The sequence below is a fragment of the Dryobates pubescens genome, chromosome 25 (assembly GCF_014839835.1).
Source record: "Dryobates pubescens isolate bDryPub1 chromosome 25, bDryPub1.pri, whole genome shotgun sequence".
NCBI classification, from domain to species: domain Eukaryota; kingdom Metazoa; phylum Chordata; class Aves; order Piciformes; family Picidae; genus Dryobates; species Dryobates pubescens.
Window position 1 is genome coordinate 7,558,947 of NC_071636.1, and position 27,969 is coordinate 7,586,915.

General features: G+C 45.4%; 2 protein-coding genes across 3 annotated transcripts in view; one reads left to right on the plus strand and one right to left on the minus strand.

The window, feature by feature from the left end:
- Positions 1-27,969, minus strand: part of P2RX4 (purinergic receptor P2X 4) — a 271,548-nt gene that overhangs the window by 10,955 nt on the left and 232,624 nt on the right. The window lies entirely within an intron of this gene.
- Positions 15,558-27,820, plus strand: RHOF (ras homolog family member F, filopodia associated). Of its 2 annotated transcripts, XR_008462871.1 has the most exons (6): positions 15,558-15,914; positions 16,047-16,134; positions 23,411-23,520; positions 24,256-24,390; positions 25,573-25,858; positions 26,487-26,591. XR_008462871.1 is itself a non-coding variant. In XM_054172972.1 (5 exons), exons 1-5 carry the CDS (start codon positions 15,684-15,686, stop codon positions 26,649-26,651), a joined length of 729 nt encoding a protein of 242 aa, XP_054028947.1. In that variant the 5' UTR covers positions 15,558-15,683; the 3' UTR covers positions 26,652-27,820. The 2 variants fall into 2 exon arrangements, 1 of the variants encoding a protein (XP_054028947.1); XM_054172972.1 differs by lacking the exon at positions 25,573-25,858 and having other exon boundaries at positions 26,487-27,820.

Sequence of the window (27,969 nt, forward strand, 5' to 3'; positions counted from 1 at the left end):
TTGCATATAAAGCAAAATATGTAGCTATTTTGCCAAGATGTTGAGCTAAGAGATGCTGAGAAGTTATTTACAACCGGTAAATGTTAACCAGGTGTTTTCACACCAACATGTGCATCCTTCAGGCTAATTAGGAGAATATTTTTGGTGTCTGCGTGCTCTGTGGAAAAACACTGAACGTCCTTTTTATGTACAGAGTAAATCTGCCACAGGAAGGTAGATTTAAGCCTCGAGTAGGAGTCCTCGCTGCATACGGTCAGTCAACATAGCTGGACAACTCTATTTTTTTTTCCTTTTTCCCTTTTTGATGCTAGACCACTGCTACACAAAAATCCTTTTAACTATCTTTAACAAGATCCACTTTGACTTGCAAACTTAACGAGAGAAGTGGTCACACAGATAATATATATTTATAGCCATTATTTTTAAAAAGCGTTAACAACTTCACCTTCAGAGCTGCATTCAACTATGGTGCGCGGGTAAGTAAACCCTTTTGCCCTTGCAGAGAAACACATAGACCAGGCCTGTGCGGCTAACGTTATTGTCCTGGGCGGAAAGATCCTAATGGTCGTCTGTGTGAGCGCTGGCGATCTCCTCCTCAGATACATCTAAGAGCGTCTTTGAAACGTCTATTTTCAGGGAGGGATTTCTCTTTTTTTTTTTCCCCGCACAAAGCGCTTCGTCGTCCACAGCCCTGGTGTACTGTTTTTTTTCTGCGGAGAGGCGCCGTGGATCCACTGCAGGCGTTGCGTGGCTCTTACATTGAACGCACAAAAAATCTGCCTGAGAACAGTAAGATGTTACTGAGGTTCATTTAAAAAAAAAAAAAAAAAAAAGGCGAAAAGGCGGTGGTTGTGGTGGTTAGGGATCCCTTACATGTTTTATCCATCTAATTACAGAAGCTTGACCAAAAAAAAAAAAAAAAAAAGGCAACAAAATGGGGGCAGGGTGTTTTTCAAGACGGAGTCTAATGGCGGATGTCTCGCTAAAAAGAGCTGTAAAATCCTTCATACCGAGAGGCAATGACTTGGAGAGAGAGGGGCAAAAGGAGGTCTAGAAGTAAATCCGAAATGAGGGAGTTTCCTTCCATGTGAGGGACCCTTTGCAGCCTGAGTTTTACAGTTGGAGAGCCGTGACGCAGTTGATATTCACAGCAGTTGTGCTTTAGTGCAGCCACCCTGCCCATGAAAATGGCCTCCCCGACGTAGTCTGGTGGTTTTATTATGTGAAAGCCTGCGAAAGCACCGTGTCCCGGGCGCCGGGAGAGGTGGTTGGCAGCGGGCAGGGCACTCCCGGTCGTGCTTCATGTTGTGTGAGGGTAGCCGCCATCATGGCTTCTCCTTCACCGCCGCGTTCTCCTCAGGGCTGGGGCGAGGCGGGCTCTCCCCCACTGCCTGGCGGCGCTCCGCATCCCGATCACTGGTGGAAAATGGCGCTTTTTTGTATATATTCTTTTTCCCTCTCTCCCCTTTACCCGCCCCCCCTTCCCGCACCGCTGTGTTGAGGGGTTGTGGAAGGCGAAGCCGAGGGAGCAGGGTGCCTGGTGAATTTTTCTCCCCGTGGCTGCTTCGCACAAGATGGCCGCGCCGGGGAGCGCCCTGCAGCAGCGGGAGGCAGCGCTGCGGGCGGCGGGGCTGGCAACGCTCCAGCCCGGCTAGGTGGACGGGGGGGGGGGGGGGGGAGGGAGGAACGGGGGGGAGTGTGGAGGAGGCCAAGCGGAGAGGACAAAGGCAGCTCGTATAATGCAAGCGAAGCCCTGGGTGCCTATAAATAACGCCGCCCGCCCCTCTCTTGCCTCCCTTCCCCCCACCGCAGTTCCCTCTGGCTTGCTTTCATAAATGCTAAAAGATTAAAGTAGCCTAATGCAGAGGGGGGAAAAGAGGAACAAACAACAGCTCTGCCCCTCCCCCATCCCCCCCCGCCTTAAAAAAGAAAAAAAAAAAAGAGGAGAAGGGGAAAGGAAAAAAAAAAAAAAAAAGGCCAGGCAGTGGTGGGGGATGAAGGGGGAAAGCCAGGCAAATGAGCTGCAAGGAGGAACAGGGCGGCGTCGCCAGGCTCCCCGCCAACGCGCCGGGGGGAGCGCGACCGCCGCTCCCCGCCGCTCGTCACATGGCTCTTTGTTGTTTTCCTTCTCTTGCCCCTCCTGGGCTTTCCCCCCTCCGCCATCGCCCTGCCGCTCTGTTGGGGCAGCTGCTACCCTGCCTCCTCCTGCCTGCAGCTCGGGTAGGATGGGATGGCCCGGCCCGGCCTGCAGCGCCCAGCTCGCTGGGCCCGCAGCTGAGGCTGGGCTGGCGCGGAGCCGGTTGCCGTGCTGCAGTGCGAGCCGCCATGGCCATCCGAGGTGTTATATGTGCCTCCTTTTTAATTATTTTCTTTTTTTAGTGTTGTGTGTGGTTGGTGGTGTTTTTTTTTTTCCCAAGCAATTTTTTTTCTGCATCTTGCTTTGGGTGGAGGCGTGGGGGTTATTTCGGAGCTTCACAAGCCTCGCTGTTCTCTGCGGGGAGTTGCACCTTGTGCTCCATTGCAGACCCAAATTAGGTGAGCTAGGAAAAGTCTGTCTTGAGCAACCACTTCATAGGGCAGGTCAGGGAGGAAAAGCAAACACTTGGTAGTGAGGTGGCCTCCCTGATTAAGGCTAGAGCAGGACCGTCCTGCGGACCCTGTGGGAGGGAGAAGGTAAGTGGCTGCTTGGCAGAGGCTGCCCGCGGGAGCGGCATGTGCCGGGCTGGGTGCGCCCTGCCCGCCAGTTCCTGCGGCTCAGAACCAGCCGTACCGATGGTTCGTAAAACCTGTGCTGTGGTATGTGCCGAGGTTCAGGGGTGTTTTCCTGCGAGGGAGCAGGGTGCTGCCGCGAAGGAGGCACCGCAGCGTGCGCCTTTCGCAACGACGCGAGGGCATATGCTCATCTCTATACCCGCCTCGGTCCTCACCGGGTCAGGCTCTGTCAAGAACAAGCGACAAACCGTCCGCACAAAACATAACACGTTTCCATGGAGGGGAAGGAAAAAAAAAACCAACAAGCCACAATGTATCCGCAGTGCCAGGCTGCCTTTACGACGCTTCCTCTGCGCCTTGCTCTCAGGGCTGCGGCACTTGGAGCCATTGACAGAACCTCGGTCCCTGTGAGACGCCTTGTCCGGCCAGATCGTTTTGAAACGCCTGGCCCTTGCTCCTGCCAGTACTGCAACAGCCCTCCTGGTTTACAATGGCTTCAAACAATAATCTACTAGTAAACTTGGAAGAAATGGTGACGTTATTCTTAGCTAAACAGCATTAAAACGCTCCTCTGCTGTTTCTCAATGGAGGTGAAAAGCGTTTTAGCTTCCTGGAAATGGCCGAAGCAGGCGACGCGGAGATCAAAGTACGATGTAGGTCTGTTCTTAGTTTTGCAGAGGTTTTTTGTTGAACTGCAATGAAAACGTTTCTGCAGCTTGCATCATAATGAGTTAAGTCAGCATGTGAAGTGGTTTAAAAAAAAAAAAAAAGGAAGATTTAAACAACATTGGCTGTTAAATTTCCCTGGGATTTTATATTTATGTTTCAATAGATACTTGCATATTGGTAATACCTGCATTTAAACCTTAGCATTAGTCTGTTTAACCCTGAAGCAGACCAGCTCTGCCTAACACAGGCTTTGAAACTATTCAGGCAGACCATAATACTGGGAGCTTAGGCAGCTTTGTCTGTACTTGCACCTCTCTGCGCATTTTTCCAGGACTGTGATCTTCATCTGCAATTAATCATTGTTCAGGACAGCCGTTCCCGATGGTAGAATCCATGAACTGCTCCAGCTGGGAGAGGTCCTAGCGCGTGTGCCTGGCGCTGCGTACGTGCAAACCAGGGCCAGAAATTGCTGGGGCAGCAGGCGTTGTACAGCGAGCCCGCCATGTGGACCCTGTGAATTGGGGGGGTCCTCAGCACTTCTGGAAATTGTTTTTGTAAGTCTGAGCTGAACGTTTCTTTCCATTTTAAAGAGTTTCTAAATGACTGTAATGCTCGTTGTAGTTTAAAAGTCACCAAGGCGGTTGAGACCGGTTGTGCTCTCAGAGTGGGTGGTTTCATGGCTGAACCTCGTATCTGAAAAGCTAAATGTTCTGGTACAGCGTGTTTAAATCCCAGAAAGGTCAAACCAGACTTTCATACTTGAGTTAGACTGACCCTGGTTTGCTGTGTGCAATCTTTAGAGAGAGATCTTTCAGGCGAAAGGGGGGGGGGGGAGAAGTCAAACCAGTTGGTGGTTGGTTTTTTATTTTATTTCATTTGAACAGCTTGTAGTGACTCTGTGAACATTCTTGAAGCAAAGGGGTTTATTCTTGCCCACAGTGTCCCTCCCCTGCATTGCTGAGAGGAAAACCCTTATGCTAAGTATTTCACTGTCTGTTATCAATAAGAATCGATTTAATTTCTTTGGCAAAGTGTTGTAACAAGAGTAAATTAGATTGGGGAGCACAATGAAATAAAAAATATGCAGCTGTTTTGCCAATGATCATGACTGTTTACAACATTTTGTGTTAGACTGGCTTGTACACAGAATCCTTTATCTTGAAGGTTTTCATGTCACAATCTACTGCTTCTGCAAGGAAACTACAATAATAGATTATAAAGGACAAAGGAGCTCTAGGTTCATCTGGTTGAACTTCCTGCATTATGCAGGTCATAAGATTTTTGTGCATTTGCTGCTTTTTCTCAGTGGAAAGAATTTAGCTACAGCGTACCTGCACCTTAGATAAGCATGAGATTGTCATTTTAAAATGGGCTGTGACAGAGAGTAAAATAAAGACTTAAGTCAGTTATTTGCATCAAAATCTACCTGACAGACTAGAAATCAAAATACCTTTTTAAACTTGTCTAGTTTCTGCTTTCAGTTTCTGGATGTTGCTGTTTCGTAGTCTGCTTGATGGAGGAGTGCTCCATTACCAGATTTCTGTCCCTGAGTAGCTGTGCACAGGCTGATCAAGCATTTAACACTCCAGCAGACTAGCAGAGCTCCCCCTCGGGTCCATCTTCACTAATTCCTTAATCATTCCTGTTGTGGTTCCCTGTGAACACTCCAGTTTTTCACCATTTTGATCAGAGAAGAAGGGAACAGAGCGATCAGTGGTGATCACATCCATGCCAACAGCCCTCCTGGCTGAGCTGTCTTTGTAAGGCATCCAGGGATTACACCAGCCCACATTCAGCTGGTTTCCTAGCACAGCTCCTAAAATACTCTCAGATTTTCTCCTTCTCGAGATGGCATCCTCATACTGTAGGTTGTGCTCTTTGTTCTGCACATAGGGCTTTACACTCGGCCCTCTTGAAAAGGACAAATCCTTAGACAGCACCGTTGCTTGCAATGGTCTTTTTTTGTTGTATACCCCCTTCTGCTACTGTTATGTGTCACCTACAAACTTGATTGGTAATGATTTTTTATTTTATTCCAGATAAACAACTGCTTCTGTCTTCACTGTAGGAGGTTCCTGGTTCTGGGTGTGTGTACACTTCAGCCATGTCAATATTGTGTCAGGAGGAGGTCTAGATGTACACCATCCTCTTACCACACCCCAGTTTCATGGGAAGGAAGCCCTGTTTAGGAGCTGGAAGGGAGCCAGGAGGCATGGTGCAGCATTTGCCTGCTCTGGTGTTAGTAATGTAGCAATTAAGTAATGTAGGGCCCAAAACAGGCAGTTGCAGGACCCATAGAAGAAAGACAAGGAGTTTAGGTTACAATTGCATTTTGATACCTTACTGTGGGGATGGATTCTAATCCATTTCCTTGTGCTTTTTTGCTCTTGCATTCTACTCATAATCACATGAATACTTCACAGGGGTTGAAGTAGGGCACACCAGCGCCCTTTGGAGACATTCCTACTAGTGCTACTACCATTTACCACTGAATTTCTTAAAACAGTTTCTCAGTAGCGAAGCTCAGAAAGCTTTTGTCTCCTGTGGATCTGTGTCCATAAAGGGACCCTGACAAATCTTCCATCTCTCCCAGTCTTGCTTGCCCTGTACAGCTAAGCAAGGGGTAATGTACTGTCTGGGAGCTCCACAGGGCCCAACCAGGCAGCAGTGCTGCCCCTTGGTGCAGGCAAGGGCTGAGTTCTGCCTGCCTTTCCCCAGCATCTCGATGGTGCCTCTGCTACATACTCAGCTGTTTGTTCAAGATGTTTGGGACTTTTTATCCAGTGCCAAATTTGAATGAGATTGGAGGAAGGAGAGGAAAAAATGACATAGAACAACACAGTCACATTAGACTGTTTTATTTTTAGGAAACCAGGCTAAGAATATCAAAGGAATATTGAGTAGGAATATGGACGAGTACTTGCCTGTTCTTTTTTTTTTTTTGCCATGAAGTTTTTTATTTCTTCCTAAAACAGCAGATAATCTCTCTAAGAAATTTCTCAGCCAAAATAAGCAACCTTCTGACAGATTTCACCTGTGTGCTCTGAAGATGCATGGGATGGAAGCATTGAACTATGACAGGGAATTGTGAGTGCACTGTATTGTTGGGCTGCCTGAGTGCAAAGAGATGTGTGGTGATACCCAGTGGAGGAACAAACATTTGCTTTGTTTAAGATCCATACAAGTTTTGATGGACATGTTGGATATTTGCCAGGGCTGGGTGTTTTGGTTTCTTTCTAAACTGTATCTGTTCATTTAATTTCTTCTAGTATTGTGATAAAGCCACCTCTGTGAGATGGGTAGTGAGTGCTTTCAGAGATCTAATCATTCCTGAGCTATAAAGAAGCTGTTTCAACACCTCACTTGCAGAAGGTTTTGTGTTGCTTCTTGCCTACTGAAATACAGCTGCTCTTGAAACTGTGAGCCCATCAGAATGTATAAATGATTGTATTTTAGAATACTTCCAGGATTGTAACAATGATGAAATAAATCCAGAAGGTTGGCAATTCTAATCAACATTCTAAAGCCATCAAATTACTAAACAGTTCAGGGTTTCAGGGCCTAAAGAGTACAGTTTTACCAAGAAAAAAAAGCAAACCAAGAATGAAAAGAATGTACAAGTTAAAGAATGTGGCCATTTGGCTTTTGCATCAGAAGGAAATTAAAGATACAGATAAGTAATCTAAAAAGACATTTATGCATTAAAATACTTGTGTATCTGGACACCTATCATTAAACAATCTAGATGTGATGGTAGCTGGAGACCTGTGAGCCTTTTTAACAAATGCAGCACCATACAGGGAACATTCTGGTTATGAATGATGAAGTGTAAAATGTTGCAGATAGAAAAGCAGTAACAAAGATCAGGTGGAATGAGTTTAGCTTACAAATGGGAGCAGTTTTTTCTAACTGGTGTGATGGAAAGAATGTACTGCATGAAACCGAGACCATTTTGCCCTTGACATTGCAGCCATTGCTCTCAAATCTGCAGTTAAGGGTCCCCATCTTGATTTATTTTTTGACAGGACAGTTGGGAGTGCCCCATCTGGCCCACTAAGCTGCAGGTTTCAGATGAGTGGGCCAGAACAGGCAGAATTAGCAAATGCTGTGCTATCCATTGCCTGTCTACACTGCCGCATAACAGCAGCTCCCAGTTGCTAAGCAGCTGCAGAGCCATCTTTGCCTTCCTACCAATCAGCTGTACCATGGGAGCAACATGGGTTCCCCTTGATCGGTGGAGAGGAGCTGGCAGCGTGAAAACGGGAGCAGTGGCTATAACAAAACTGTGCCTTTTCTGGCTCACTGCTGGGCCCCCTGGCAAAAATGCTGGAGCAAAGCGAAGGGACACTTGATGGCCCAGAAACAGGGTGGCAGGGGGGACTGGAGAGGGAGAGCCAGCATATGTGCACAGCAGAGGTTACAAAGACAGCAGATCTTAGCAGAGCAGGGAGCACACACTGAGGAGAAAGAAATGGGAGAGAGGCCAAATGCACAGTTCAGAATAAAAAAACCCCAGGAGCAGAGTGCGGCATATGGAGAGGGGAAATAAAGCAGAACTCATGCAGCCTGCAAATAACTGAATGGAAAATACAGGAAGAGAGGGAAGGAGCTTGATTCATTACTGCCCTTCACCTTGTGGAGACAGCTGCACCCAAGAAGAGGAGGTGTGGAATACAACAGCATCTTTCATGTTTGGTAGTGAACTGTAGGTTTTACATTCCAATCCCTGCCATTTCTGGTTTTCTTGCTGCTTAGCCCCAGCCTTTTGTTAAGGCTTGATTCCTGCAAGCTCTGTTCTTATCTTTGCCTAGTTTCTTATTTAGTTTCATACTGGCTTTAGTTGGTTTTCTTTTGTTTCTTCCAGGTAAGTCTTAAATTAAAATACCTTTTTCAGACACCTTGTTTTAACCCTTAGAGGGCAGGCCATAGCTAATCATGGAATGGATGGCTAATTCTTAACTGAAGTTAGTTTCCACAAAATCACAAAGATGTCACTGCTTTTCTCCTCCCTCTGGGAGCTGCTGATGGAGAACTTCCTGAGTCCTTCCCCTGCACGTTGTTTTTCCTTTTCCCTACACAATGCCTGCCAGCAGTCCAGGAATACTTGCTGCTAGAGGCATGCAGGAAGTGGTTCCAGTGCCAGTAAATTATCACAAATGCCTGACAGGTTGCATAAGGGAGGATAAAAAAGTGTCACAAACGTCTGTGGCAGTGTTGTGACCAAAAGAGATTCTGGTTCCACCGCTGTTCTGCTGCCCACATGAAAAGAGAACCTCATGGTCTCAGCACCTAACATGCAATTGGCTGTGGGATAGGAAATGCCACTGGAGCTGGCTGGGGAGTGCAGGAGTTGTGTGTCCCTCTCCCTGGCTCCTCCAGACAAGGGATTGAGGGCCACATTTGTACAGGAGGGTGGGGAAAGGAATTCAAGCTCCTGCAGCTGTTCCCCTGTGTGGCCAGCCCTGGCTTGCTTGGAGGCCTGTTGGCTGAGAACACTTTTCTCTAAGTCCAAAATTGAGTCCCAAAAGGAAGATAGAGGTGCTTATCCAGGTCTACAGTGGAAGGATTTGCTTTGGGATCAGTGTGTGTGTTTGTATTTCAAGTCAATAAAGAATGTGATAAATACACTGCCAAATGTGTTTTGGACTTGGAAGATTTTTGTCCAAGATGCCTGATTCAGAGGGAAGCTATATTTGCTTCATTCTTCCATTTGCCTTGAGTCATGTGTCTTTGAACAGGCTCTGTCTATACTATTGTTAGAGTTCTAAGATCATTGAAAGCCCTGACATTTGAAAAGTAGCTTCATCTGCCTTTCACACAGGGCCATTTTTAGCATTAGGAGATTTCAGTTTAGTTAGAATGGCTCTAACCAGGAAATATCCCCACCTTAAGAAATCAGAGCTACTGTGTTAATCCCAGTAAGCAATCTGGAACTTGACAGCATGCTGTTGTTATGATGGGAGTCAGGAAGGGTGAAATGTGTGTAGGAAGGGAGAAACGCACAGGAAACGTGCCATCAAGGACAGTGGTGTGGGGCTCATGCAGGGCAGTGTGCCAGTCCACGTCTGGCCATGACCTGTGCTGTGCTGGCAGGTTGCTGCCCTCTACGTGACTGTGCGCGCCACACCACCACCATGACTGCTCAAACACCTTCCTGACCTGCCCCAGTGGCTCCCAGCAAGGACCTCCAGCCAGGCCATTCTGCACTGTCAACCTGTCCAGCTCCTACAAGTATGGCACAGGCCAAAACTCGCAGTTCTAAAGCAAACATGACACAATTACAACGGGGTTTATTTCCAGAACCTCAAGTTACTGATTAGCCTGCTCTCCTTTCTTTGCAGGGTTTGCTTTGGCTGGGTTAATGGCTACTCACAGCTCTGAGAGAAACTCAGTTTGGGCCCGTCCTTTGTCTAGCAATGCTCTGGCTCCTTCCAAACCTGCATCCATGAGCTTCTTCCCAGCCAGATGACAGAGCAAGTGCTTCCTGCTAGTACTTGAAAACAAGGCAGAAATGATGGTGTCTCCCGTAGGGGTATAAACAGAGGATTTTATCACCTCTTCAGTCTGCAGTTGCTGCCTTCCTGTAGGAAGTATGCAGAAACACCAGAGGAGAGGATGCAAACTTCATGCATTAGCTGCCCGTTAATGTTGGTGCCATACATTACACAGCAAAAGCCTGCCTCTGTCTCATCCACACTCCTTTCTCTTGCAGCCTACTTTGCCACCTCTCTTTCTCCTCCTATGAATATTCCCAATTTCCCCACATTCTTGTCCAAAATGTTTGAGAGCTCCCTGCCTGGGCCAGGTGCAAGAGTGACAGCTTTTGCACAGCCAATGCATCAATGAGGTGTGGATCAAAGCCTGGGTCTTCTAATGGCTCTGAAAAACACGTGTTTGTTTAGACTGTGTTGTATCTCATCGAGTGGAAAGCATACTGAGCAATTTGAGCTTCTTAAAAGCCTGACAAAAAAAAAGCACATTTCAGGTTTAGTGGAATCTACTAACCCACTTTTGAGGAGTGTAAGCTAGATCTGGCCATCATCAGTGAACTCAACTACATGCTTGTCCCTGCTGTGGGATAAAGAAGCTGATTGCAGCTCCTACTCTGAGGCTGTGACCATCCTAATTAACATGCAACCTTATTGATGTCAGTTATTCCTTGTCTCTCTAAAGCAGCAAGTACATCAAATGAAAATCTCTACCAGGAATTACATACTTTGGGAATGGGAGAAGAGGGGAAAAGCAATCTAAAGAAAGCACATACTGCAGAGAGTGCTCTGATTTTGAAAGAAATAACATCTCAGTGCTTGCTGGGTCAGCTGGAGTGTTGGTTAATGAAAATGCAGGAATGCATAAACCAGAGGGATTTGAGGGGTGTGTACTAAAGAGATGGGCTGGATACCAAGCAAAAATGCATTGTGTTGCACGGAAAGCTATTTTCCCTACGTTCCCCAAAATTACTTCCTGATGGGATTTATCCCCTGCTGCAGATCTGGATGCAGAAAAGCACCTGATGCTGATTTCTTTTGTACAGCTCTGTAGCATAGCCTTGTGCTCTCACTCAGCCACAAGTGAGCCTGTGCATCCCTCCTGAACCCACTGCTTCTGGCTGTTCCCATGGTAAAACCAACCACAGCTACCAACGCAAACACAACCTGCAGATACTGCCTGAAACAAGGCATTGCAAATCCCTCACTCTCCAGTGAATCTCCAGCTTCACTTCTCAGCACAGAGGTAGAGGATGAGATCCAGCATCACTGCAATAGCTCTGCCAGCCTGTGCTGACAAATGCCTCCCCATCACTCAGTGAAGCTGTGCCAGCACATCTGGGAGACACACACAGAGCCCAGATCTGCGGGGGCAGAATTATGGTGGTGTTGGCAGACACTTGCTTGTTCATTTCATGCTTTGCAGAAATCAGTCATTGTGTTTGATGTCCCAGAAAAGCATAGGATGATCTTAACCTTGTGTTACTATCCAGTTTTTGCAACACAACTTGGCTTCAGAACTCACATTTCAGTGAGGAACAGAAATTTGACACTGCTCCGTAGCATTATTGTATCAGGCTGAGGCGTTACCACCTTGATTTACACACTCTTTACATTTGTAAAGTCGAGGGGGATTCCCCCTCACTAATGCAAAGCCAAGGACTCATTTTCTAATGAAAGGTGAGATACAAAACATGGCAGGCTGACCATGCACACATCAGGTAGACCAGTTTGGCCCATGTAGTTGGCACCCCTGATTTATAGCATACCAGAGAAAATACCCCAAGAATCAGTAGGTGTTTCCTAAACTGCTGCTCTCTAGGTAGCAGTCAGTGTGTGGTTTATGAACAAAATCTGTCCAAATTACATCAAAGTGCCTGAATATTTGCTGCCTGATTTTGCTGAGCTGTGTGTCCAATTCAGCTAACACCTCCTGTTGCAGACTGCTGTCCTGTTTTCTTTCATAGCCCTCTGCACTCTTTGGTAGCGTTTGGACAGGTTTTATGTAGAGTTTCTTGAAAGATTTCTGCACTGATTTAGTACCTGGGCTACTTCAGCCAAGTGAAACAGGAACTGTATTCCTAAGGCATGAAAAGGCAGAAAGGAAATTTTCTTATTGAAATATAATTTTTCCACATTACTTAATAGTCTAGAAAGTTAATACTTTTCCCAATGGGGAAAAAATATATCGTTCCTACTCAGCCAAACAACAATGCAATAATGTTTTAGGCTGGGTTAAATGTTTTAGAAACTGGCAGGTGTCACAGCCACCTTGCCTTCAGTGAAAAAAGCAATTGAGAGCCCTTATGAAACAAGGGATTTACATCAGTAGGGGCTACTACACAAAAAACAGGCACATGGCAAGGTCTGAATAGATGGTGAATCATGTGGCCCAAGGGATTTTTCAGGGTGGGGGCGTGTGTGTAAAATATCATGCCATGAGGACCAGATGGTGGAGCTCTGCATGTGCAAGAGAAACAGCAAGAAACACTATAGAAATGGATACTGAGAAGCAGCTGAAAGTCAAGGAGAGGGAGCTTTGATTTTGAAAAGAGGTATTTGCAGGGTTGTGTGTGGATCGAAAGAGGCCTGGGTTTGTGAGCAAAAACACCACCATGAAAGATAATTGTGCAGTTGTGCTGTAATAAACTGAATTACCTTGAGTACATATCTAGCTTTGTCACAGGCCTCTCTCCCATAACTTCTTTGTGTGAGCAAGGTACAGTTTAGCTCTTCTGCAATGCAGTTGCCTGTTCCCTGCCCTTCCCTGTTAGTTCACACTCAATTCTGTGGGGCAGATTGCTCCTCACTGATGGTCTGTGCACAGGATAAACAATTGTTGCCCTCCTGTTACATCTGAAATTTATTGGAAATTCACTCTACTTACATGGTAAATCCCATTCTTTAGGGTCTGCCTTTCCTATTGCAAACTCTCCAGGGTGTTGTCTCTTGCTCTATATGTACATGTTGCAGAGAGGATTCATTGCTGCAAACACAAATAATATCACTGGTAATAAATATTTAAGGCTCTGTCTTGTTATGCACATTCCTAACTAAGTTTCTGAATACTTCCTTTGATATAAATGGGGCTACTTGTTCTTATTGTTAAGTTTCTGTTCAAGTTTTGTAAAGCTGGGGTCTGTATTATCAAGAAGAAAATTCTTCAGTGTATTACAAAAATGTGGTTCTAAAGACATTTAGGAAGAACAAGTCCCCATTCTTGTCTAGTTTGTATTACCATATAAACTAAAAATAGGAGTATACAGCAGATGGCGTGTGGTGTTACTCCTTGCTGCAGTTGTGGCTACAAGGAAGTCTGAGACCTTGCTGATTAACTACAATAGTTGGATTTTCCAGTAGAGATATTACTGCAGGCCATGCTTGTAAGCCTCAGGGTATGCACTATCATAGAGATTAGCTGATTAGAAACTTAAAACTTCTACAGTATTCACAGTTCCTCGAAACAGAAGAACACAGCTAACCAGAATACTTTGTCAAATCTGTTTATCTATTTACTATTTAAACCAGCCTTTTGTGAGCAGAAATATTTATAATTATGCTTCTTTTCCCACATTTAACTCTGTAGTCACAAAACTCAAGGGCTATTAATACTATTAAATCTCAGTTTGACTTCAAGCACATCCCAAGAGGCAGCACGGTATGTTGGTGTTTACCTTCGGCGGTCAGGTTGAGGATATATATGCCTTGAGGTCTTTATAGAATCATAGAATTGTTTTGGTTGGAAAAGACCTCTAAGATCAAGTCTAACTGTCAACCTAAGACCACCATGGCCATTAAACATTACCCTGAACTGCCATGTCCACACATATCCTGGACACCTGCAGGGACAGTGACTCCACCACATCCTTGGGCAGCCTCTGCCAATTCCTAACAAATCTTCCATCACACCAGATCTGTCCAGGAGGCTGCAAGCACTTTTCCTCAGGTTTGGTATTTTAAGAAATGGGAATATCAACTTACTTCATCACCCTGTATTGTGAAAAAGTTATAGCCTCAGTATTAAACCTATCGGCGAGTCCTTTTTGGGTGTCCTCACAACTAACCTGATTCACTCATCAATACCATCAAAAGTGGTAAAGCATCTTTTGAAAATCCTAAATTTCCAGAAGTTTTCCTAGTCAAATTTTCACTTCATCCTATTATTTTCCTTGCCAATCACAAAGCAAGAAATTGATAACAAGATCAGAACATAGACATTCACCATACCCCATTACAGTCTTGATTTTGTTACATTCACTATAGGTCTCTACACTTGCTCTTGAGCCACAGATGTGTAAGCTGTGTTCCAGATCAGATGTGTAAGATTGTGATTAATAAAGCATCTTTTTGACAGCTTGTGTATTCTACATGCTTGCATCAACTTTTTTCCTCAGTAAAATGGTTAACTTTAAATAAGTGTGACTTTGGATGCATTATTAGTATTAGTGTACACTTTGTTGATTATTTACACATCCCTCCCTATCACCGAAAGACCCTTTGCTAGCTTTTTGTTTGCCCTCTGCACAAAGCAGTGTCTTCCTTGACAGCGATGCGGAGCACAGTTGTGTTTTCATTAGGTCTGGAAGGCCATCTAGTGACAAAACCGTGCAAGAGAAAATGCAAAGCCCTGTTTGAGTTGCCTTTTTATTTTTCAGTTGAATTAAATGGTCTGGCTACCCTCAAGCATGCCCTTGGGGTTGGTTTTGCTTGGGCTTTGGTGTTGTTTTGTTTTTTTTTTTCTATTGTCACGAGTATTTCAAATATTTTGGAGTCAGTTTTGATTTCTGAAGAACTGATGGGGTTCATTGGAGATGGAGCACACTGATAATCCCTGTTAGGAAAGAAATGGCATTTTTTGTGCAGAATGGTGGTAGATAGGTACCTGAGCAAACCTGTCGTGAACACAGCAACATTCCTCTGCCCTGTGTATCCAGCTGTTGTGATCCTCTGTCTTCCACGTTACAAAACAATGCCAGGTGAGTGCTTGGGGCTGCCACATCTCTGCAATCAAAACATAAAATTCTGGTTTATTTTCATCACAACTCACCTTAGATGGCTGGGACTGGGTGAGTAAGCCACGAGCAGAACTCTTGGTTCCTACTCAAGCAATACATACAGCACAAAACAAGCATCAAGTGCCCACCACTCCCAGTGCTGACAGCATATTTTAGGGGGTACCTCAGGGGATCTCTGCCTCCCCCCACTGGAACTGGCATCGCACTCGCTGCACACTCATCCCTGTGGGACTGGGATCTGCAGCTGTAGACATTGAGGTTGGGCTGGGAGACATGCCCTCAGCTGGACCTAGGGCAAACCAACATGGCACCCGAGGTCCAAAGGGGCACATTCGAGGACAAAATGTGGACTTAAAGGCGAGAACGCTGCTGCGACGGCCTCAAGGCAGGGATGAGCAGCCAAGCATGGGTAATATGGCCGGTCGATACAGACAGGACAGCGTCCAGGCCGATGGAGCCCTTGGGACTCAGCGGGAGGGCAGGGGTGAGCAGCCCCTCTGGGTCTTGGGGAAGAAGGCCAGAGGAGGATGTCCCACGGGTGTATTCACCTCAGTGCCGGAGGGCCGCGGGTGGACCTGGGCAGCCGCACACCCATGCGGAGACAGTACCAGCGGGGCTCCAGACCACGGAGGGGCCGAGCGACGCCGAGAACACACACCCTCAGCTGCCCCGGGGTGAGGCGGCAGCGCGGCCCCGGGCGGGGCCCTAAGACACCTGAGGCGCCGGCGCCCGCAGCGCGGCCAATCCCCGGCGGAGCGCGGGCGGTGCCTGCCCGCCCCGGGGCGCCCCAAGGCGGCTGATGGGGGAGCTGCGTCCCGGCAGCGCTGCTCCCTGCCCGGCCCGAAGCCCTGCTCCGCACCCATCCATGGAGGCGGCCAACGGGGCCGTGCCCGTGGGCGCGGCGGGGGACTCCCGAGGCAGCGGGGCCGCCCCGTCGGGTAAAAAGGAGGTGAAGGTCGTGATAGTAGGGGACGGCGGCTGCGGGAAGACGTCGCTGCTGATGGTGTACGCCAAGGGATCCTTCCCCGAGGTGAGCAGGCTCGGTCGCCGTCGGGCCTGGTCTGGCAGGGGCGCGAAGGGGTTGGGGAGCGCCGGGCAGAGCGGCCTGTGCTGGCTGCGAGCTGCTGATCCCTGCCTAGAGCTGCTTCTCCTCCCTTTACAGCAATACGCTCCCTCCGTCTTCGAGAAATACACAACCAGCGTTACGGTGGGCAAAAAGGAGGTCACCCTGAATCTGTACGACACCGCAGGTAAGGGGTTTTCACATCATCCTTTCCATTTTCATATCAACCTTTCTGTTTTTTTTCCAATCCCAGCAGCATCTGGCTGTCAGAGGACACTTCTGTGTGGCTGCTGGGCCATCCGCCTGGGACTGAACCCAAAGCCAGCCTCCCCAGTTTCATAATTACAAACAAATAAATAAGCAGGAACTGCTTTTACCAGTGTCAAATGCTGCTTATGTGAACGTGCACCAATTTCTGTCCCAGCAGCTTTTACTGTGTTAAGCCAAACTGATACTCAAGGGCTTTAAAGCTGGATGTGCTTTCAAAGTGCCTTTCTACTATCATACCTTAATATAATAACATAATTGAGGCTGTTACAGTACAAACAAACCAAACAACCGTTACCTGTTGCATGTGTAAATGTGCCTTCCAGAAAAAAAAGTCTCTCTCTAATGGCAGTTCTAGCCATGGGCTCATTTATTATCTTAACAACATGGTTTATTAAGAAAATTACATCAAATAGCAAACATATCTGGAGGTATTAAAGCCCAGTTCCCAGTGGCAAAGCATAATGCAATCAACCAGGCAAATATTTTAATCTGCCATGTGTGATCTAATAGTGAAGGAGAAAAAGACTGGTTTGTGTTCAGAATAAAAAGGACCTTGTAGTAAAAGTTTTTTGAAAATGCTGGTAGTTTGTTTGGGTTAATTTCAGAAACCTATGAAATGGTTTGTGTTCAATTTACTCCAAGTTCCTGGGCTCCGCTATCTAGCTGCATTCCTAAGTGAACCCTAAAATTGACATGCACTCTGTTTCAGCTCAGTGTAAATCAATTTCAGCACTGTAGAGTTGTTCCAAATTTGCCCCAAGACAAATAAGAACCAAGTGTGGTCCGTACTAATTTTTAATATGGTTTTAAGGGATGTAGGCTGGAATTGGTAGTAGGTAGGGCAGGTTCAGTGTTGCAGCACAAAACTCTTGCAAACCTGACGTAAGTGCCCAGGACCTTGCGTCATGCAGTTTGCTCAGCTCTGCGCAAGACCTGCAGCTGCCAGCAGCCTACGGAGTGTTTGCTGAACCCAGTGTTGGTGTCTTATCAGAGAATCATCAAATATTTTGGGTTAGAAGGGACCTTTCAAGGTCATCTAGTCCAAAGCCCCTATAGTGAGCAGGGACGTGTTCAACTAGATCAGAGCCATGTCCAACCCAACCTGGAATGGTTCCATGGATGGGGCATCTACCACCACTCTGGACAGCTTGTGCCAGTGTTTCACTACCCTTACTGTAAAAAAATTTAGTCTAACTATCCCATCTTTTAGTTTAAAACTATCACCCCTTGGCCTGTTGCAGTGGGCCCTGCTAAAGAGTTTATCCTGGTTTACACTGGTTTTCTGGTTCAGGCACATAACTTCAGTCTTAGTTCACAGCTATAAATGCTGTCTTGGACCAAAGCACTGGCCCACTGAAGAGCAGACTGAGGCCTATTTTGTGTCGTGTAAGACGCTTTGCTAAGTGGAGATGCCATTGTTGTCTAGTTGGCAGAGCTCTTTGCCATCAAAGAGCAATTGCTTTCCACTTCTCACCTGGAAATCTTGAAAGCCAAGATGTCTTACCTTCCAATACAGTGTCATGGCCACCAGCCTGCAAGTTGCTAGAGGCTGCTGACACTTGTCCCCTCCCTTCCTGTTGAACTGCTTTCATTTTGCATCAACTGCATCAAGATTATCGGGTGCAAAGAAAGGGGGGATATTGCCACCTTGGTTAAGGCATTTGCTTGGGAGGGAAAAAGGTTTAGTTCTGTTTCAAAGCTGCTTACATAGTTTGATGTTACAGATCTGTGTCATACTCTGTAATTCAAGCAGCTTCTCATTCTCTTTCTGAAACTGGAAGTTATGCTAGAGGAAGAACTCACTCGAGCACGTATTTTAATCCCATCCTGGTTTTATTAATACAAAACTAATGCTGAGTTTCTTAAGGGTTAGACTAGGACTAAGAGTTGTGTCCTGTCCTCTGAATTCAAATACTTACTTCAGTTAAGAGAAGAACAGGGGAAGTGTCCAGTTCAGTAGATGAGAGCTCCTGTCCCTCTGCCATGTGGATGCAGCATGGGAAATGCATTTTTGGAGTCAGTATCTCACTGTGTTGACTTGCTTCTGTCATATCATGTAGCAGCAGCTCATTAAATTCCTCTGTCAGCTGGGTGATGATGCTTTGCAGTGGGTGTAGAGCAGCCATTGCAGCTTAGAGAGGAGTCTAAACATACAACTTACTACTGGAAGTAGAGTGGGTTAGCAGTGCAGCATATCAGCCATGTTTTATGAATCATCTAACTTACTGAAGTGTTTGAGCTGGTCTTGCTCTTCTCTAGAATCTAAGGCAGCTTTGCATTTGTGTTTTGCTTCTCATCCTGAATGGTTCCCAAACCATTCAGATTATCATAAACTCATTTAAATGGGATCAAAAGGCTGTAAAACCATTTTGGAGGTGAATGGTTTCAGCTAAGTGCCACATAGCAGTGTAGGGGAGGAGAAAGCAAAACTGTTCTTCTAAAAAGGGGTCATGGGATCTTCGTGATGCACCCACTGCAGAAAGGGCTTTGGTATTTTTAGGATCTTGTTAAGAGCAATACTCAGTGGAGCTGTATGAACTTCAGTATCACGGGAAGGTAAGGACAGGTTCAGCTCTGTGGGCTGTTGAAAGTTAGGAGTCTTTGTATTGTCAAGTCCTGTGCAGCTTCAGACTTTGAGCTTGTCCTACTTACTGAAGGACACAAATAAAGTGCCTAAGAATCAAATATTTCAAGCTACAAAATCTATTTTTTGCTTGACAAGAACTTTGTTAACAAATGAAGTTAAGTCTAAAATACATTTGACAGTTTTTTGGGTGAGAATTTTGTACTATGCTACTCCATCTTCCTCATCAGAGACACCTCTTGCTGTTGCAGGAAGTTGGTGGTATGCATAAGCAATGTGTGAAGGCTTTGTAATATCACTTGTCTCGCCTGCAAACAGGCTTTGCAGCTGCTTACTCAATTAAAGGTTTCCTTTTCTTGCTGTGCTGCATGGAGGTGAGGGCACTGAGGGGTAAATGAACTCTGTCATTTTTAATATACTGAGGGAGCAGCATTGGTGCTTTAGCTGCAGTTCAGACATGGGGTTCAGTTTCTACTGCTGTTCAGCACAGGGCTTTTCTCAGACCAAAGGAAAGAAAGAGCTGTGCTGGGCTGAGGCAGGCTGGGGAGGAAGTCATGCCTCATCATTGCGGGCACTGACTCTTACTGGCAGGAAGCACACACGAAGCCTCCAGTGGCATTGTTCAGGTCTGTAATGACAGATGCACAGCAGTCTGAGGCCTTCAGAAACATTTTAAAAGCCAGGATATGCAAGAATAATTTTCTTCATAACTTCAAAAGGGAGTGCCTGAGGAAGGCAACAATCCTCCCCCCCCCCAGCTTTTTAACTGAAGTGTGCCTTCACCTCAAGTGTCCTCTTCTACTGGTATTATTCCTGCCAAGAATGTCTGTTTCCCAATTTATTTATTTTTTGGAACTGAATGGTGAAAAAATATACCTGGCAAGCTAGTAACCATGGGATTACCATGGAGTCTGCAGAATAACAAATTCAAGAGAACTGGGTGTGTTTCTGTGCGGACTCACCATCACACAGTTCCATGTCAATCTTACCCACAAGTGTGGACGCTGGAAGAGGCTCCTCAGGAGATCGAATCCCCATCTCTGCAGGTGTTTAAAAAGCTGAAGTGATATGGTGCTAAGGGATATGGTTTAGCCCAGGCTTGGTAGAGTCAGATAATGGTTGGACTCCATGAAAAGACTTACAGGTTCAACCAAAATGATTCTATGGTTACAGACAACATGTGGCTATACAAAGGAAGTGGTCAGCTGGCCTGGAGCAGGCTTTCTTCCTCATGCACTGCCGATTGGTGCTGATGAACAGCTTTGTGGTGTCTTAGAACAGCAGGTACTGGTAGACTCCCAGGCTGGCAAGTCTTGACTGCATTATTTCTCCTCTCCTGCCATTTACAGTGGGTGCTGAGCTCCTTTATGGACTGAGCAGTGCACATGTGAGCACTTCTTTGGTGGTGTATTGGTGAAGGGGTGGGTGAGGAAGAGCAGACAGAGGTGAATGCGAGACCAAGACCTGTGGTTTCACTTCTTCCATTGTTTGTCCTCAAACACCACCTGAGTTAAGTCCCTGTAGGACTTGACTGCAGTGTTGTGGGTTCATGCAGAATGTGATATTTGAGAAGAATTAGGTGAATTCAGCCAGATGGAGGTGGTTGTTTTTTTAATAAAGCAAACAACAAAACAGGGTCTCTGTTGCTTCAATGAACTTGAGGGAAGCAGAGCCACAGATGTGGTCACACATAGGCATATATTTAACTAATAGTTCCACAACATGCTTTTTGTTACCTGGGCCAAGAAAAAAGCTACCTGTGCTTGGGGAAGCACACTCAGGGACTGTTCATATACATTCAGTTACTGCTTAGGTTCAGCTCTGTTCCTTCATTTTAAAACTCTGGTAGTAGAAGCCCTTAATCTGTGCCAAATTAGCTCTGACCACAGACTGAGCAGCTTTACAGAGAAAAAGTCTCCCAGGCCTTCTCTTGCAGCAGCACTTAAGGACAGGGGGTGAAAGGGATTGTTTTCAGTCAGAGAGATGTCGATGTTTAGCCACAGTTTGATCTGGGTCCTGTTACGTCTTCAGCAGCTGAAGAGCTGCATCTCTGCAACTCCCTGAAGGGAGGCTGTAGCCGGGTGGGGGTTGGTCTCTTCTCCCAGGCAACCAGCGCCGGAGCGGGAGGACACAGTCTCAGGCTGCACTGGGGAAGGTTTGGGCTGGATGTTGGGAGGAAGTTCTTCACAGAGGGAGAGATTGGCCATTGGAATGGGGTGCCCAGGAGGGTGGTGGAGTCCCCATCACTGGAGGTGTTTAGGAAGAGACTGGATGGGGTGCTTGGTGCCATGGTTTAGTTGATGATGATAGGTTGGACTTAATGATCTTGAAGGTCTTTTCCAACCTGGTTAATTCTATTCTATTGAGATCTCAAATTGCTGCTTCTCCTTCCAAGTGAGCACTGTGATCACCCAACTGTAATACAAGTTAAGCAATTACCATCTAACCTTCCTGCTGTGGTCTCTGCTCTGTACCTTGTGCTGTGCTTGGTACTTGAAATTCCAAGTACAGAATATTCAGATGTGGAATTTCAAATACAAAGCTGCATTGCACACAGCAGCATTTTCTCATGCATTTATTTTCTCCATTTGTTAAAAGAAAAACATCACAGCAGGTTTGGAAGATGAAAGGGCAGTTTGCTGGGGCATGTCTATAGTTTTGGACTTCCGATACAGCGCATTTGTCACATTTCTGAAGACACCTCTGCTGTTATCTCAGCCAAGACAGTATGAATTTATCTCTGTGTTCCCATTCCAAACAAATAAATGTGTTTCTTCTAAGGTGGCAGTCATTCTGCCAGCCTCACAAATTGCCAGCAATAACTTGGAGAACCTTTTGATTTTACAAGCTACATTGGTAGAAGCTCAGATGTGTGAACTTGAACAGGGAAAATCATGCACAGCACGTCACATTAGAGGAAGTTAGGAGGAAAATAAAATATTGGCACCTGATGTGTTTAAGGCATTTAGAGGATTAGCTCAGCAACAAAATGGTAAATTGGTTGCAAACAAGTATGTGGATTTGGGAGAATAAGAAGGGCTAAGCAGCACAGTCTTTGCTCTGAGTGCTCATACAACATGCAGAATTTTGTCAATTGTCTACTATTTCTGGATTAAACCTTGAGGGATCAATGCTTCTTTGTTCTGCGCATTGCCCATGGAGCATGCTGCTCTTGCAGGAGCTCAAATGCAGAGTGGTCCAAACCCAAGACTCCTGCTTTACAAACATCTTGGGCAAACTGAGTAATGGCTTATCCAGTGGGGATTGCCTGGTAATAACCTGTAACTTGATCCATCATTTAACTTAAGGGGAGCAAAGTGCTGCAAAATGATTTGCCTTCTGATACCTGTAGTTCTTCATACTGCAGCTAGAGACAAGCATATTGGCTAGTGGTGAGTGTGACTTGGGACTGAGCCAGGTGCTGGGGGAGGAATAAGGGTACCAAGTTGAAGCACACTGAAACTTTCAGCATCCCTTCATTTGAAACATCAATACAAAGATTTAGATGTGTGACTCCCTTGTAGAGCAGTTTCTGGGCTGTGTGTGCATTGTAGTGATGATGGGAAGAAATGGAATTCCCAGTTCTTGTTTTGGAAATTTGTGGTATCACAGAGAAGTGCCTGATTCCAGAGGAAGGTGGCAACTAGATCTCCTACAGGCTGCTTAAATCACAGTTTCTTCCTTTCTGAGCCTCTGAAAACAAAAAACACAAATGAGAAGGATTATTTTGGGTTTTTTTCTCCTGAGCTGCCAACTATATCTGGTAATTGAATTTAGCTTCTCAAAGCAAGGCACCTTCAGAGCCCTGAATGGTGATTACTGGGAAGTCAGATGTACAGCAGGGGGAAGAGCACAGGTCTGAAGTAAATTAGCTTCCTTTTGTCAGATCACATGCTAGACTATCCCTAAGCAGAAGCGTGACAAATCCCCTGCATTTCCAGAATCCAGCAGCATGCCCAAGATCTGCTGTGTAGTCCTGTTTCAAAGAGCAGTTAAGCCTGGCTCATGTCTTGTAAAATCATGTGCGCGCTGCACGGTGTGCTCATCGCTGCTTCCTCTCAGCTCACTGGGCTGGGAAAAGCAATGTTGCCACTAAGATTTTTACTTCAGCATTGTGTCTAGCAAATAGAGTGTTCCTGCTCATCACTGCATCACATGTGCAAACATGTTTGGGAGAATGGAGCCAGTCAAACTGCAAATGTTTTATTCAATAGTCAGATTCTTGCTGATTTTACTTGTGAGCAGTAGTTGGTGATTAGAGCTGCTTCTGAGTACTTAGCAGGTGGACAGAGCAGGCTTTTTATTAACACTAGCCAAGAATGTGTTTTATAAGCTAAACCATGAGTTTTGTCAGTGAAGAAGAATCTGCATTTAAGGGAAGACATTTTACAAATAGTAGGTGGTGTAGTGTTAGGTTAATAGTTGGACTCGCTGATCTTAAAGGTCTTTCCCAGTCTGAACAATTCTGTGATGGTAAGTATGGAAAATTTGCAGTCTGTGCAACTATGGTACCATTATTTGTGATCTCAGGTACATATCTTTGTGTTCCCATCATACTGCTTGTTAAGGACAGAGTTTTCTTTCATCCAAAGCATTCTCTGTGTTCCAGGGCAGGAGGACTACGATCGCCTGCGACCACTTTCTTACCAGAACACAAATGTTGTGTTGATTTGTTACGATGTCATGAACCCCACTAGCTATGAGAATGTAGTAGCCAAGGTAAGAGGTTTCCATAATTGCTTCAGCCTTTTAAATGAATTATATATGCCTGATACATGACAGGGTGTCAGATTAAAAAAGATGATGCTTTTAGTGTCCTGTACGCTGGGTGTGCAGATGCTCAGATCATTCCTCATGTGCTGAGCTGCAGGTCACAGACCTCAGACCTGGAGCTCACCTCTCCACAGCTCCTCAGTGTTCAGAACTGGGGCTGACTCTGGAGCACTAAAGAGATGGAACACCAGCAGTGAGATTGCTGCTTTATCTGTAGTGATGTCAAGCAACCACCAGTGCACACAAGCATTTGAGATGCAAGTCTGTTTCCATCATGCACGTATTTAACTAGAGGGGAGAGCTGTAACAGCAACTTGTCTGTAGTGCTCCAAAACAGAGGTACACAGCACCAGCAAAACAAAGCAAGAGTCCATCGAAATTCTGCTGCTCTTAAATATGACTTTAGAGGAGCTCTCCTGCGTTTAAATAGATGTTAAATAGGTGCTTTGGCATAGAGACAAATGCCAGCTATGGTTTTACAAAGAGCCGACTTTGGGTAGGACTTCTAAATGCTTCTGTAATGCAAATAGTGCATATTTGGCTTCTTCCACTAGATTATCACCTGTCCAATCTCTGAAATTGAAGCATATATTAAATGCTGTTTCTGTTCCTTGGCTTTACTGGTTTGGTTTCCAAGTTTTTCAAAAGCCAGATGTGAAACTGTTGGTTTTGTACCCTCAGTGGTATCCTGAAGTGAATCACTTCTGCCGAGGTGTCCCAGTTGTACTGATTGGCTGCAAGACAGACCTGAGGAAAGACAAAGAGCAGCTGCGCAAGCTCAAGGCTTCCAAGCAGGAGCCCATTACTTACAACCAGGTAAACACAACTCATTTAAAGCGGTTTCCTCTTTGAAAGAGACAAAGCACACTTATTTCAGTGGCATTGTTCATCATGAGCACAATCACAGGTACTCCAAAATTGGGTGATCATAGTGCCCAGATAAAGAAATTGTCAACAGGGGTTTCTGTGAGTGCTTTTTGGAAGTAGCCAAATCGCCACCCACTTTTCATACTGAAGCAGACACTGATAGAGCATTTTGCCTGTCTTGGGCTGTCTGACAGAACACTGCTAGCTGTGCCTTCTAGGCTCATTAGATTTCATTCTTGTTTTCTTTCACAGATAGGTTATTACTGATAGAAATTTGTAAGCCTCAACAAGTTTGTTGGACTCCCTTCATAATTATTATTAGCATAGAGTGTTCCCCGTCGCTGGCACTTTGATCAGGATTGTGATAAAGCCCGGAGGTGGTAGGATACACATTACAGGATTAAAAATACTGGCTGTACTGGAAAAAATGTGTTTTGCAAACCCCATTTAAAAATAAGTCATTTCAAGGACAACAGCAAAAACATCTGCAAGGCCTCTCTTAACATGAGAGACTTTCCTTTGACGTCTCCAAAGTAATCTTACCAAAAAATCTACATATTCTTAAAGGCTTTCAATTTAAGTATTATGAAGCAGTGAGACTGAGAACTGGTGTTACAACACCAGCATAGCTGTCCTAGGCAGAGGAGAAAGTCAGTGATGGAACAGCTTGTCCCATGTCACAAGAGACATTTCTGCTCTGGTCTCCCTTTTTTTTTTTCACTACAAAGCCATCCTTCTCTCATCTCAGCTTTCAAACTGTTGGAGACAAAGTCTAGGGAACCAGGTTAAGTGCACCAAGACCTTGGATTAATCACTGTTTTTTCTAAGCAGCCTGAGAAGGAATTGCATCGGCATCACCACTAAAGCATGCTGGGACTTCCAGCTTGTCTTCCTCAGGCACAGGATGAGGTGCCTGTCCTGTGGCTTTGTGAACAGCTGCAGGTTGGCCCTTATTTGCATTAATTCCCTTCATCACCCTCAGACAGGAGGTTCAGGGCAGGCAACAGACACTTTTGGTGAGTCTGCTGAGGCCTCACGCAATTAAATTGAAAGGCCCACATGCTGTACAAACTATCTCCTCTGTGAGCCCTCCCACCTGGTTTTCCTACTCTTAAATATACACTACCTCAGTCTTTTACAGCTGATGGCATCTTGAGTCACAGAGGAGCTGAACAATATCTGCCAGCACTGCAGCTTGCAAACAACTGGAAGGAAACAAACTTCACTTAAATATGCTGAAGAAAAATTCCCCTATAGAAGCCTGGGTGCTCAAGTGGTCCCACTTCCAGGGCTTACAATGAATAAATGCAGAGTTCATAAGCTGTGGGTTGCAGACCTGGAATTCACACTCCAAGGCTCACAAGCATTCCAGAGTGGGGGCTGACTCTGCAGTGACAATGAAAGGATGACAAGCAAAGTAAGAAATCACCCCATTATGTCTGTAGTGATTTCACACAACCAGGATTGCATGCAAGTGGTTTAGGTTCTGGTCTGTTTGTGTTGCATGCATTTGGGTGAGCTTGAGAAACACAGGCACACATTTGTGTATATGAGGACACTGGGCCCTTGGGATGCTCCCGAGCAAAAGCTGAGGTTCCTGCATGTGCACCAGCAAACCATTGGTCTCGATTCTGCTCTTGCATGTGACATCCATTACTAAAGGTGACATCATGTAATAGTTAAGGTCTGGCCTGAAAAAGTAAGACCATGTAGACATCATATCCTCACTAAGTATCTATCTCAGCATTTCTTTTAAAGGAACTGAATACTGAGAATATTTTTAGACTGTCAGCAGTCCGCATTTTAAAAGACTCTAATGCACTGAACTGTTAGGCCAGGCTCTAGATCATCATCAGGGAAAACAACCTAATTTATTGAACACTGCCTCAGCTTATTACCAATGCCACCTGCACTCCAGTACTGAGGCAGTTTCTTTCCTCCTGACCTCGTGATGCAAAGATGTACAAAACAATTCCCTTTCTCTCCCATCTCACCTTGCCTCACACACTGGGCTCACTTATTTTCTTACCTTTTGTGTTTTCCAGGGTGAGGCAGCTTGTCAGCAGATCAGTGCAGAAATTTATCTGGAGTGCTCAGCAAAGTGTCGTGAAAACATCGAAAATGTCTTTAAAGAAGCAACAACCATCGCCCTGAACGCCATCAGGAAGGCCAGGCGCCAGAAGAAGCAGAGAGCATGCTCTGTGCTATGATCTGGGCTGCAGGAGAGCATTGACTGCACAACAGCCAAGCCATTCAGATGCTGAAAACAGTAGAACGTTACAGACCTTTTTTTATTATTATTACACATTTGTATTCCTAAAACTATTTTTGGTTTTGAATGTTTTATAATTTTTAGTGTTTTTGCACTTCTGTTGCACTGCTCTCAGAGTTTTCAAGGTTCTTTATCACAGTTAACTGATGCTGTCTGCCTTTGTCCGTCTGGCTTTTGCTCCTAACAGCAAACAACCACAAGTCAGGTCTTGGACTCACTGTTTAAACTGCAACAAACAGCAACTGCAGCTGAATGACTTAAAATAGTGTTTGGGTTTTTCTCCTTCTGCAAAGTAACTGTGGCATGCTGTAGCTACAATTTACTGTCTTCTCCAAGAAGCAAAGCTGGAAAGACACATCTTTTAGAAGCAATGTCTGTGCAGCTTACCAGGCACCTTTGAAGAGACAGAAATTAAAGATCTGTCTTAACATTTCCAAATCTATTTACTTGGTGGCAGTCGGAGGAGCTAGCTACATGCCAACTACAGAGCATGCAGAGGGAGCATCCACCACTGCCCCTGTACCACCTTTGGAGAGCTGCATGTTTAGAGGTCCTCTTGCAAGGCCAGCTGCTGTATCAGAAAGTGGTATTTATCAATGGAAATACATCAGTTGCTCTTCAGAAATGGAATGGCAAGGTAAATATTTCATTTAAAACTCTCAAAGTTAGAAGTAGTCCAAACAGCTACTCTGTGTAATGTAAAGTCATTTTTATGGTGAACTTCCATAGCTTATTTAATACATGACAGATGCAGGTACTGGTGCATGCTCGGGGAAATACTTAACTCACATTCATTAACTGTTGGAAAGCCTCTGTTGTTATAAATTAAAGTTCTCCCTTTTGTGATGGTGTCAGTTGTCTGTTGAAGGATAAGGGATGCTCCCACTGCACAACACATGCCTCCAATATCCTGGTTCTTTTGCACATCCCATGTAGCAAGATCTGAGTTCAGGAGCAGTCACTAGTTTGTAGCCATCACAAACCAAACCTGTGAGGTTTCTGCAGTACAGGTATTGGCTAGAAGCTTTCTGTGGAAGGCAAACTACAGCCCATCCCAAGTGAGAACACACAGGACTTGTGTTAACAGTAACAAGACACAACCTTTGGCCAAAAGGTTTAGACTGAGCATGCCAAGAGTCTGCTATTAGACAAACGTTGCATGCAGAGCGTGGTAGCTCTACACCATAAAGAGTTCATGCAACTTTGTCCTCTTCTTCATGAGCATGCTTATGGAAAGAAGAGCAGCATCAGGGCAC